The sequence below is a fragment of the Schistocerca gregaria genome, chromosome 4, assembly GCF_023897955.1.
Source record: "Schistocerca gregaria isolate iqSchGreg1 chromosome 4, iqSchGreg1.2, whole genome shotgun sequence".
NCBI lineage: Eukaryota > Metazoa > Arthropoda > Insecta > Orthoptera > Acrididae > Schistocerca > Schistocerca gregaria.
In genome coordinates this window covers 306,376,565-306,389,525 of record NC_064923.1, presented here as the reverse complement: position 1 = coordinate 306,389,525, position 12,961 = coordinate 306,376,565, and the positions used below count along the sequence as shown (strand labels likewise).

At 46.6% G+C, this 12,961-nt stretch overlaps 1 protein-coding gene across 2 annotated transcripts in view; it reads right to left on the bottom strand.

Moving 5' to 3' along the window:
• Positions 1-5,447, bottom strand: part of LOC126266779 (zwei Ig domain protein zig-8-like) — a 171,836-nt gene extending 166,389 nt beyond the window's left edge. The window contains exon 1 of one of the 2 annotated variants that reach the window (XM_049971318.1): positions 5,174-5,447. In XM_049971318.1, coding sequence (XP_049827275.1) covers positions 5,174-5,225 — 52 coding nt within the window. In that variant the 5' untranslated portion in view covers positions 5,226-5,447. The remainder of the gene's footprint in view (positions 1-5,173) is intronic. The other variant, XM_049971317.1, reaches the window with a different exon arrangement.
• Positions 5,448-12,961: the final 7,514 nt, after the last annotated feature.

The window sequence follows — 12,961 nt, the reverse complement described above, 5'->3', positions numbered from 1 at the left end:
TCCATGCACGAAAGTGCGACATTTATACACTACTAGCCATTACAATTGCTACACCAAGAAGAAATGCAGATGATAAACGGGTTTTCGTTGCACAAATATATTATACTAGAACTGAAATGTGATTGCATTTTCAAGCAATTTGGGTGCATACATCCTGAGAAATCAGTACACAGAACAACCCCTAACGGCCTTGATACGCCTGGGCATTGAGTCAAACAGAGCTTGGATGGCGTGTTTAGGTAAAGCTGCCCATGCAGCTCTAACACGATACCACAGTTCATCAAGAGTAGTGACTCCCGTATTCTGATGAGGCACTTGATCGGCCACCATTGACCATACGTTTTCAATTGATGAGAGATCTTGAGAATATGCTGGCCAGGGCAGCAGTCGAACATCCAGAAAGGCCGGTACAGGGCCTGCAACATCCGGTCGTGCATTTCCTGCTGAAATGTAGGGTTTCGCAGGGATCGAATGAAGGGTAGAGCCACGGGTTGTAACACATCTGAAATGTAACGTCCACTGTTCACAGTGCCGTCAATGCGAACAAGAGGTGATCGAGACGTATAACCAATGGCACCCCATACCATCACGCCGGGTGATACGCCTGTATGGCAATGACGAATACACGCTTCCAATGTGCGTTCACCACGACGTCGCCAAACACGGATGCGCCCATCATGATGCTGTAAACAGAACCTGGATTCTTCCAAAAAAAAAAAAAAAAAGACGTTTTGCCATTCGTGCACCTGGGTTCGTCGGTGAGTATGCATTCGCAGGCGCTCCTGTCCGTGATGCAGCGTCAAGGGTAACCCCAGCCGTGGTCTCCGAGCTGGTAGTCCATGCTGCTGCAAACGTCAACGAACTGTCCCTGCAGATGGTTGTTGTCTTGCAAACGTCCCCATCTGTTGACTCAGGGATCGAGAAGTGGCTGCACGATCCGTTACAGGAATGCGGATAAGGTGTCTGTCATCTGGGATCCAGCACTGCATTTCGTATTACCTTCCTGAACCCATCGATTCCATATTCTGCTAACAGTCATTGGATCTCGACCAACGCTAGCAGCAATGTCTCGATACGATAAATCGCAATCGCGATAGGCTGCAATCCGACCTTTATCGAAATCGGAAACGTGATGGTGCGCATTCCTCCTCCTTACACGAGGCATCGCAACAACATTTCACCAGGCAACGCCGGTCAACTGCTGTTTGTGTATGGGAAATCGGTTGGAAACTTTCCTCTTTGCAGCACGTTGTAGGTGTCACCACCAGCGCCAATCTTTTGTGAATGCTCTGAAAAGCTAATCATTTGCATATCACAACATCTTCTTCCTGTCGGTTAAATTTCGCGTCTGTAGCACGTCATCTTTGTGGTGTAGCAATTTTAATGGCCAGTAGTGTATTTTTGATGAAAACAACGGAATTTATACAGATTTCCTCTCAAGAGAAGCTATAAGCAAATTTTTATGGCCGCTTCCAGATATTTCTTCTAACATTGTGTTCCATTACCACCTTGGAGCTCTAAGATAGTCGAAGGTAGTATGCGTATAGAGAACCTTCATTCGTTTTTCTAACCTGAGGATGTAGAATTCCGTGACCATCGACGACATTTAAAAAGTTTTTTAATAGGCTACGTATCTTTCCACCTCTACATATACAGTGCATTCTCGATAGTTTTGTTCGACAACTTCGATGTTCGTTTGCACCCACAATTTTCCACTTGACTTCTCTTTTCTGCAGATTGTTGGTTACTGCAGAATCTTCCAACTATCTTGTCTCGCCCTGTAGGAAGAGTTTCTGAAGCATACCTTGATGCACGAGTGCATTGTCCATGTTCGTTCTATACTTTGCCTGTCTCAATTATTTTTATCTTCCTTCTGTAATGCTCATAGTACTATCCTTTCATCCGGATTCTCCAGGTCTAAGTTCTCCTTCAAAACAATGCTGTTTCTAATGTCTGATTTTAAAACACAGAATAATTTTAGAAGCTTGTGCTCCACTGTTTGGACCTTGATGCACGAGTGCATTGTCCATGTTCGTTCTATACTTTGCCTGTCTCAATTATTTTTATCTTCCTTCTGTAATGCTCATAGTACTATCCTTTCATCCGGATTCTCCAGATCTAAGTTCTCCTTCAAAACAATGCTGTTTCTGATGTCTGATTTTAAAACACAGAATAATTTTAGAAGCTTGTGCTCCACTGTTTGGATCAATTTTAAGAACGGCCACTTGCAAGTATCACCAGAAGCAGCTGCTAGAATAATACTTTATTGCGCAGCTTGGATCAGTCTACCTAACACCTCCGTACCCCCAACAAAGTTGACCGACTGAAATTGGCTATCCTGTAAAGAATACTTTTACGGCGACTTCTGATCCTACTAACGAGATGTATTTAATATTTTACTTCATTGTCACCTAAATTCAATGTAATTTCGACTTCCCTTCTATTATGGAATGGTGAGACGGAAAAGTGTCGGTGAATTAAGTATAACCGTTCGGTCTTCAGGCTTTTTCAGTTCTATCTTTCTGAGCCGGCCCTGAACGATTTCTCGTTCTTCAGTGGTCAACGGAATCTTACATTCACGTGGTGTTTCCCCCGAGGGGCAGGACAAGATTGAATTACGCACGAAAAGAAAGAGATCAAAAGATTGGATTGAACCATTGTTAAATTTGTGGTGGAGTAGTTACGGAAGTATTACGTAGACCCACATCACGAATCAGTGCACGAGGAAAAATGAAAGACACAAGAACCATCAAGGACTCAAAAGGTCCCTCAAGCAGTAAACCTGATTTCTTGACATTCTCCCACAAAGGAAGTACTGTTTCAGGTATACTATTTCGTCTGCCACATTCAGAATAATATAGCTTTGTATTGCTTGCTTATTTCATTCAGCTAATCTCGTATTGCTCCGTTACACTACCGCTGATTCTTTAGTTGTCTTTTTGCTCCTAAACAAGGTACACAGTTCAGCGAGTACTTTCATCATTGTCATGTCACGAGTGTCGCCTCTGTGTGAGAACTTACGTGAATTTTACACAGTGAAAGGAGGATGAAGGATAAGTCATCGGTAAAGAAGGATTCGATGTAGAGTAGCGATCGCTGCTCTTATGCTGAATGTCATCGAAACAGCCACTGTCGACGTAATGTGGTATTGTCAAAATATCACACCAAATGTTTGAACTATTGGTCGAGATTTATCTTTGTAAAGCACATTTTTACATCTGTTTGCACACCATTAAAATGTTTCAACGCAGCTGCGTCATTGTCAGCAAGTGCAACCGTGGACTGTAGCGAAACTATGTAAAGCTTTAGCTAGTTCTTCTCTCAGACATACGAGAGGAGAAACAAACATAGTTAAAACCAATCGTGGAAGAAAATAATAGAACTAGTCCTTAAAAATGGAGGAGCCCCATAATTAAAGACAGGCATCGAAAAACATTTTAGGGAGAAATTATGTATTACCTGAGTCCAATAGCAATACATATTTTTAATAATACTGTAACTGGAAAGGTGATATCGTCCGTAGGATGGGGCGATTGCAATACTGTTGGTAAGGAGGAAGATCAGGGTTTACATCTCATCAACAATTGATTATAGGCGATGCAATATTGTTAGTTAATTTGTCTCTGGATCAAAAGGTATCTTTGTTAACAGGTGACTGGTTTCAAAGCTTTATGCAGCATCGTTTACAATTTGTACAGAAACCAGATGGCAGTTATAAGAGTCGGGGGACATGAAAGGGAAGCAGTGGTTGAGAAGGGTGTGAGACAATGTTGTAGCATATGCCCAATGTTATTCATTCTGTATACTGAGAAAGCAGTAAAGGAAACAAAAGGAAAATTCGGAGTACGAATTAAAATGCATGGAGAAGAAATAAATACTTTGAGGTTCGCCGATAACATTGTAATTCTGTCAGAGACAGCAAAGGACTTGGATGAGCAGTTGAACGGAAAGGACAGTGTCTTGATGGGAGGATATTAGATGAACATCAACAAAAGCAAAACGAGGATAAAGGAATGTAGTCGAATTAGTCGGGTGATGCTGAGGGTATTAGATTAGGAAATGAGACGCTTAAAGTAGTAAAGGAGTTTTTCTATTTGGGGAGCAAAATAACTGGTGACGGTCGAAGTAGAGAGGATATAAAATGTAGACTGGCAATGGCAAGGAAAGCCTTTCTGAAGAAGAGGAATTTGTTGTCGTAGAGTATAGACTTAAGCGTCAGGAAGTCGTTTCTGAAAGTATTTGTATGGATTGTAGCCATGTATGGAAGTGAAACGTGGACGATAAATAGTTTGGACAAGAAGAGAATAGAAGCTTTCGAAATGTGGTGCTACAGAAGAATGCTGAAGATTAGATGGGTGGATCACATAACTAATGAGGAGGTATTGAATAGGACTGTGGAGAAGAGAAGTTTGTGACACAACTTGACAAGAAGAAGGGATCGGTTGGTGGGACATGTTCTGAGGCATCAAGGGATCACCAATTTAGTATCGTAGGGCAGCGTGAAGGGTAAAAATCGTAGAGGGAGACCAAGAGATGAATACACCAAGCAGATTCAGAAGGATGTAGGTTGCAGTAGGTACTGGGAGATGAAGCAGCTTGCACAGGATAGAGTAGCATGGAGAGCTGCATCAAACCAGTCTCAGGACTGAAGACCACAACAACAACATGCAGCATCATCAACATAAAATGCTTGACTACGAGTATGATGTCAATATCATTTGCAATAACACAAGCGGCACCTCTGGTATTCTTGGCAAAGTGCTCAATTTCTGAATGTGGTGTACAAATTGTTACGTTAATAAAAATATTTTGCGATGGAAATATTAAATTCTATGTTAGCGACATTGTAGCTCGAATGAAGTGTCAGCAAATAAAGAACACATCCAGTTCATGACTTAGCTGCGCTGAGATATTTTGAGTTCTTAGAAGTGAGACAATTTGTGTTTCGCAAAAGCGATTGACACAAAAAAAAATGAGATGAACAGCATATCGGAAAGTCTTGGTGAGCGGATTGCGATGAACATGCAGCCAAATCGAAGGTAAACAGTAGCCTCTTTGATCTGTATTTTGGCGGGCGTCTCGATTCTAGGTCAGTACTGTTTAACCGCCAGATTCGCGAAAAGACAGGTGACAATTGCAATAAACAATAGTTGTGCTCGGGTGCGACACCTACCTGCGAGCAGGAGCAGTACGGAGGCGGTGTAGAAGAGGCGAGTGCGGACCATGGCGATGCGGGCGGGCGTTACCGCTGCAGCTGCGACTGCGGCGCCATCGCCCGCGGGCGGCGTGCGGCGTGCTCTGGGCTGGGCGGCGGTCGCACTCGGCAGGGCTGGGACTTCCGCGAGCTGCGGCGCTCCGGAGGCGACTGCCAGTTGCCGGCAGAGGGCAGCTGGGCGACGGCCGGCGCCCGCCGCGCGCACCGCGCACGCGCCGGCGTCGGGCCGAGCAGTGGGGCGCGGTCGATAGTTGCACGACTCGGGCGCCGGGCCAGCCCGGGAGGTGTGCGTCTGCCGCTGACCACTCGTCCACAAGGCGCGCTCCCGCAGGACCCAAGTCTGAGAGTAGTTGGTACCTCGCACACAACACCCTGCTGGTCGTTAAAACCGCGGTAACATGAAAGCAGCGAGCAGTCAATGCCAAATTGGTGGGTAGTGTACTACGTTCATTGCTGTGCTGTCTCAAAGCAGGTACGAGTAACGCCTGCACTACAGAGGTAACGCCCCTCTATCCAAGCAGCAGAACCCATGGTGTCACTGGCAAGGTAGCTGTCTATGAAATACTGAGCTGGAATATTGCTGAAGCAGTAAGATCTGATGATAGTGGGTCATGCTGGTTCCCCCAAGATGGAACGATCTACGGGACTCCTCATCCAGTCTGCGGGTGTCTGCAAAGGCTCCTGGGTTTGGGGCCTGTGCACCAGCACTCCCTGTGCCTGTGTAATTGTTGGAGTGGCTGGTGCCCACAAGAATGAACCACTTGTATGTGCCTTCATCTCGCCTCTGAGCATCTCCAAGTACTGCTGGGTTCAGGGCCTCCACACCATCTTACACATGCCTCACCAACTGACAGAGTGCCAGCATACCACATGCTTCACCAAATTCCGGAGCAGCTGCTGCCACCAAGAGGGGACCACTTGTGGGTGTCTCTGTCTGGTCTCTGGCCATTACCAACAGATCTTGTTTTTGGGTCTGGGTTTGCTTGATCGGCTGTCCAAGCAACTGGTGCCACCCTTTTGGCGCCTTCATCCAGTGTCTGGGCATCTCCAAGGGCGCCTAGATTCAGGGCACACGCTCTATCATGGCACATGTGTGACAAGCTGCTGACAGGCTGGTGCCACAAAGAAGGGATCACCTCTGGATGCTATCATCCAGTCCTTGGGTGTCTCCAAGGGCTCCTGTGTTTGGGACCTATGTACCAGCGCGCCACATGCCTAACCAAAACTGAAGTGGACGGTTCACAAGAGAGAACCACCTCTGGGCAACTTTGTCTGTTTTCTGGGCATATACGACTGCTGGCTTCGGCGTCTTGGCACCAGCAAAACAACTGCGGTAATGGATGGCTTTCCAACATACACATCTGCTGCCAGCCAAATGCCTGATACCAGTCTAGTCTCTACAAGACCATCTCAGCTGCTGCCACTTTGCTAGGGCAGCATTCATGCTGTATCCAACGACTCCACCGTATGCTATACATGCAAGCAGCTGCTGTCCGCGAGTTTTCGCATCTCACCATGTCGTGTATGAAAGTCTTACTGAATAAAGAATAAAATGTATCATGTAGAGCACCATAGCTGATAATCATGTTAATGGTTAATAAAAGTCACCTCAGATGTAATATTACGCACTTCTTGGGTCACGAACGATTTTGTTCGTTGAACGTCTTCAGGTTATCTGCACTTAAACAAAACAGAAAATTAGTCTAAAACTACAGTATTTTAACGAATAAATCTGGAAATCAACACTGATAACAGCCTAATGATGAATTACCATCGACGTGAAGTCGGGGCATAAATGACCTCGTTACCTTACGTAATGTTAAAGACCAAATACAAAAACACCGGTCATTAACGTTCTGCCGACCGCCCGGCGGAAGTATGGCGACCAGACACAGCATGTTGAGTACAGTAGACTGACGGGTCAGGACCGCACCACGATAGATGTAAACGTATAAACGTATTATTTGGCCTCTGTCAAGTGCGATAGGCGACTGTGCGATAACAACTGTTACATTCAATGACAAAACCGTAAGTACTGAACCGATATTAAATAATGTAGAGACAAACTAAACAATTTTGAAGTAGAACTGAACGAAAGTCACCAACACCATTATGTAGAAGAACAAGGGAACATGTGACAGTGTTTACACCAAACAACAATGTCATTTGATAGCTATGACACTAAGTCAATAATTATAAACTTAAATTCCAAAACAGTTATGTACAATATATCAGGAACGATAATTATAGTCTCACAGAACGATCATACGTGGGATAGCGATATGCACATACACTCCTGGAAATTGAAATAAGAACACCGTGAATTCATTGTCCCAGGAAGGGGAAACTTTATTGACACATTCCTGGGGTCAGATACATCACATGATCACACTGACAGAACCACAGGCACATAGACACAGGCAACAAGGCATGCACAATGTCGGCACTACTACAGTGTATATCCACCTTTCGCAGCAATGCAGGCTGCTATTCTCCCATGGAGACGATCGTAGAGATGCTGGATGTAGTCCTGTGGAACGGCTTGCCATGCCATTTCCACCTGGCGCCTCAGTTGGACCAGCGTTCGTGCTGGACGTGCAGACCGCGTGAGACGACGCTTCATCCAGTCCCAAACATGCTCAATGGGGGACAGATTCTGAGATCTTGCTGGCCAGGGAAGTTGACTTACACCTTCTAGAGCACGTTGGGTGGCACGGGATACATGTGGACGTGCATTGTCCTGTTGGAACAGCAAGTTCCCTTGCCGGTCTAGGAATGGTAGAACGATGGGTTCGATGACGGTTTGGATGTACCGTGCACTATTCAGTGTCCCCTCGACGATCACCAGAGGTGTACGGCCAGTGTAGGAGATCGCTCCCCACACAATGATGCCGGGTGTTGGCCCTGTGTGCCTCGGTCGTATGCAGTCCTGATTGTGGCACTCACCTGCACGGCGCCAAACACGCATACCACCATCATTGGCACCAAGGCAGAAGCGACTCTCATCACTGAAGACGACACGTCTCCATTCGTCCCTCCATTCACGCCTGTCGCAACACCACTGGAAGCGGGCTGCACGATGTTGGGGCGTGAGCAGAAGACGGCCTAACGGTGTGCGGGACCGTAGCCCAACTTCATGGAGACGGTTGCGAATGGTCCTCGCCGATACCCCAGGAGCAACAGTGTCCCTAATTTGCTGGGAAGTGGCGGTGCGGTCCCCTACGGCACTGCGTAGGATCCTACGGTCTTGGCGTGCATCCGTGCGTCGCTGCGGTCCATTGGCAGGTCGACGGGCACGTGCACATTCTGCCGACCACTGGCGACAACATCGATGTACTGTGGAGACCTCACGCCCCACGTGTTGAGCAATTCGGCGGTACGTCCACCCGGCCTCCCGCATGCCCACTATACGCTCTCGCTAAAAGTCCGTCAACTGCACATACGGTTCACGTCCACGCTGTCGCGGCATGCTACCAGTGTTAAAGAGTGCGATGGAGCTCCGTATGCCACGACAAACTGGCTGACACTGACGGCGGCGGTGCACAAATGCTGCGCAGCTAGCGCCATTCGACGGCCAACACCACGGTTCCTGGTGTGTCCGCTGTGCCGTGCGTGTGAACATTACTTGTACAGCCCTCTCGCAGTGTCCGGAGCAAGTATGGTGGCTCTGACACACCGGTCTCAATGTGTTCTTTTTTCCATTTCCAGGAGTGTATATATGATAGCTGCAGTATCACGTACACGAGGTATAGTAGGGCAGTGCATTGCGGAGCTTCATTTTTACTTAGATGAGTCCTGTCAAAAGACTTTTGACATGAAGTTACGGTCGCACGACGGATGTTAACAGACTTTGAATGCCAAATGGTAGTGGCAGCTAGAAGCATGGAATATTCCATATCGAAAATCGTTATGGAATTCAATATTCCGAGATTCACAGAGTCAAGAGTGTGCCGAGAGTACCAGATTTCAGGCATTACCTCTCACGACGGACAATGCAGTGGCCGACGGCCTTCATGTAACGACCGAGAGCAGAGGCGTTTGTTAGCGTAGAGTTGTCACTGCTAACAGCGAAGTAACGCATGGTGAAATAACAGCAGAAACCAATGTCTGACGTAGATAAACTTATCCGTTAGGACAGTGCGGCGCAATTAGGCGTTAATGGGCTACGGCCTACTGACACGAGTGCCTTGCTAACAGCAAGACATCGCCTGCAGTACTCTTTTTGGGCTCATGACAGTATGGGTTGCGCCCCAGAAGACTGTTAAACCATGTTCTGGTCAGGTGACTACCGATATCAGGTGGAAAGAGTTGATGATAGTGGTCGAGTGTGGCGAATGGCCCACGGGCGATGGAGTCAAGTTATCTAGAAATCACTGTGCAAGTTGCAAGGCCTTCATAACAGTGTGGACTGTGTTTACATTGAGTGGTATGGAATCTCTGACGCAACTGAACCGATCATTGACGGAATGCTTACGTTCGGCTACTTGTACACTACACTACTGGCCTTTAAAATTGCTACACCACTACGATAACGTTCTACAGACGCGAAATGTAACCGATAGGATGAAGATGCAGGGATATGCAAATGAGTAAATATTCAGAGCATTCACCCAAGGTTGGCGCTGGTGGCGACACCTACAACGTGCTGACATGAGGAAAGTTTCCAACCGATTTCTTATACACAAACAGCAGTTGACCGGCGTTCCCTGGCGAAACGTTGTTGTGATGCCTCGTGTAAGGAGGAGAAATGCGTACCATCACGTATCCGACTTTCATAAAGATCGGATTGTAGCCTATCGCGATTGCGGTTTATCGATGGCGACATTGCTGCTCGCGTTGGTCGAGATCCAATGACTGTTAGCAGAATATGGAATCGGTGGGTTAAGGAGGTTAATACGGAACACCGTGCTGTCTCCCAACGGCCTCGTATCACTAGCAGACGAAATGACAGGCATCTTATTTGCATGGCTGTAACGGATCGTCCAGCCACGTCTCGATCCCTGAGTCAACAGATGGGGACGTTCGCAAGACAACAACCATCCGCACGAACAGATTGACGACAGTTACAGCAGCATGGACAATCAGCTCGGAGACCATGGCTGCGGTTATCCTTGACGCTGCATCACAAAAAGGATCGCCCGCGATGGTATACTCAACGACGAACCAGATTTCACGAATGGCAAAACGTCATTTTCTCGGATGAATCCAGGTTCTTTTTACAGCATCATCATAGTCGCATCCCTGTTTGGTGACATCGCGGTGAACACACATTGCAAGCGTGAATCCGTCACCGCCATACTGGCGTATTACCCGGCGTGATGGTATAGGGTGCCATTGGTTACACGTCTCGGTCACCTCAACATTTGTATTGTTTCACGACCCATCATTCGATCCCTGCGAAATACTACATTTCGGCCGGCCGCGGTGGTCTCGTGGTTCTAGGCTCTCAGTCCGGAACCGTGTGACTGCTACGGTCGCAGGTTCGAATCCTGCTTCGGGCATGGATGTGTGTGATGTCCTTAGGTTAGTTAGGTTTAAGTAGTTCTATGTTCTAGGGGACTGATGACCACAGCAGTTGAGTCCCATATGAACCATTTTACTACATTTCAGCATGATAATGCACGACCGCATGTTGCATGTCCTTTACGGGCCTGTCTGGATATAGATAATGTGCGACTGCTGCCCTGGCCAGCACATTCTCCAGATCTCTCACCAATTGGAAAACGTCTCGTCAATGGTGGCCGAGCAACTGGCTCGTCACAATACGCCAGTCACTAATCTTGATGAACTGTGGTATCGTTTTGAAACTGCATGGTCAGCTGTACCTATACACGCCATCCAAGCTCTGTTTGACTCAATGCCCAGGCGTATCAAGGCCGTTATTACGGCCAGAGATGGTTGTTCTGGGTACTGATTTCTTAGGATCTATGCACCCAAATTGCGTGAAAATGCAATTACATGTCAGTTCTAGTATAATGTATTTGTTCAATGAATACCCGTTTATCATCTGCATTTTTTCTTGGTATAGCAATTTTAATGGCCAGTAGAGTACATGCAGCCATTCAAGGACTTCATGTTCTCAAACAACAATGAATTTTTTATGAATGACAATGTACCTTGTCACTGGACTATAATTGTCGCGAACGAATGATTTTGCCACACAGGTTGTCCGACATGAATCCTGTTGAACATTTATGGCACATAATAGAGAGGCCAGGTCGTGCACAAAATCCTACAAGTGATCACTTTCGCAATTATTGACGGCTATACAGGCAGCATGGCTGAATCCTTCTGCAGGGTACTTCCAACGACTTGTTGAGTCCATGACACGTCGCGTTGTTGCAGTAGGTTACGACAGGGGCTCCCAACAAAATTTTCTCGAGGACCTCCTCATCGACCATGACTGGTAGTCACATCACAGTATCAAGAACCTAAAAAAGCCAAATTAAGAGTCTTTTTATACGTTTTCTATTTTTGGTACTTAGAAAAAACATTGACATATTCATTATTGAAAAATCAGCTGCAAAGAGGCAGCGAGTGCAGTCTAACGGCATACAGCACAACTATTTGCCTTTGTCTAATTCTGGTTTTGCGCTAGAGTGTGGTAGGCTCTAGGAAGACGCTAGACGCAGTAGTTAGCGTTCTCTAAAGCTCTGTTCATGCGAGAAGTTGCCAAAACAAAAAAACCTGTTATCGTACGAAATATATTAAACATATTTTTTATTCTAGTAGCATCTTGCGGGCCCCCCTGCCATAGCTCGTGGACCCCTGGGGGTCCGCGGATCACCTGTTGGGAACCACGGGTCCAGGCAAAATGAGGTCCGACACAATATTAGGAGATATCCTATGACTTAGCGTGGTTGCAAAAGATGTATTTTCTTCGAAATGTAAAAGGACTAAAGCAACGAAACTGTTATGATCACAAATACGGGTACTCTTTTATTATAGATAATTACTTCAATTAAAGGTTGTATAATGATATACGATCCTGTTGTCTTTTTTTTTTTTTTGGATGAAAGATGTAAGATAGTGCTTCCCCTAGGGTATTTACTGCAATAGCAGTGCTGTTGTTTTTAATTTATTACTTCAATGTACTGTCATCTCCTGAGCGATAGCGACATGGACAGTAGGGTCATAGTAAGGCGACATGGACAGTAGGGCCGTAGTGAGGCGACATTGACAGCAGGGTAGTAGTAAGTTGATGATACTATCTATCATGTAAGGCGAAGGACCGTCCAAAGCGAACTCTGTCGTTATTTCCTAGGCCAGACTGGGCACGGCGGGGGGGGGGGGGGGGGGGGGAGATAACCATAGAGGGTGATTTCCTGGCTTTCCATACGTCCTGCAGGCGCGATGTTAGAAGAAGGCGAGGTACTTCATTTCTTGTGCAGCGTCGTGCAGGGATTATACCGGAAACGGTAGAACTACATGAAATACCTTCCGCAGTGTTGCGTTCTGTCTCTTCTAGACAAAGCCTAGGTGGTACTTAGTGGAGCGACCTATGTCTCGTAGGCTTATTATGTGATGGGGCGGACGCAATTCCGAAAGAGTGTGAAGCCACAGTGGACTGGCAAGGTGGATCTTTCATGCAGGAGTGGGTAGAGTGAGCCAAGTCGTTGCTGCACCTTCCGTTAAATATCGTATACTTGCTATTGCCGCGTGAGTGTAGGGCCAAGGGTGACGCCAAGGTACTTAGCGTTATCGGCCCATTGTACAGCATCGCCGAAGAGCTGCAGTTGTGACATC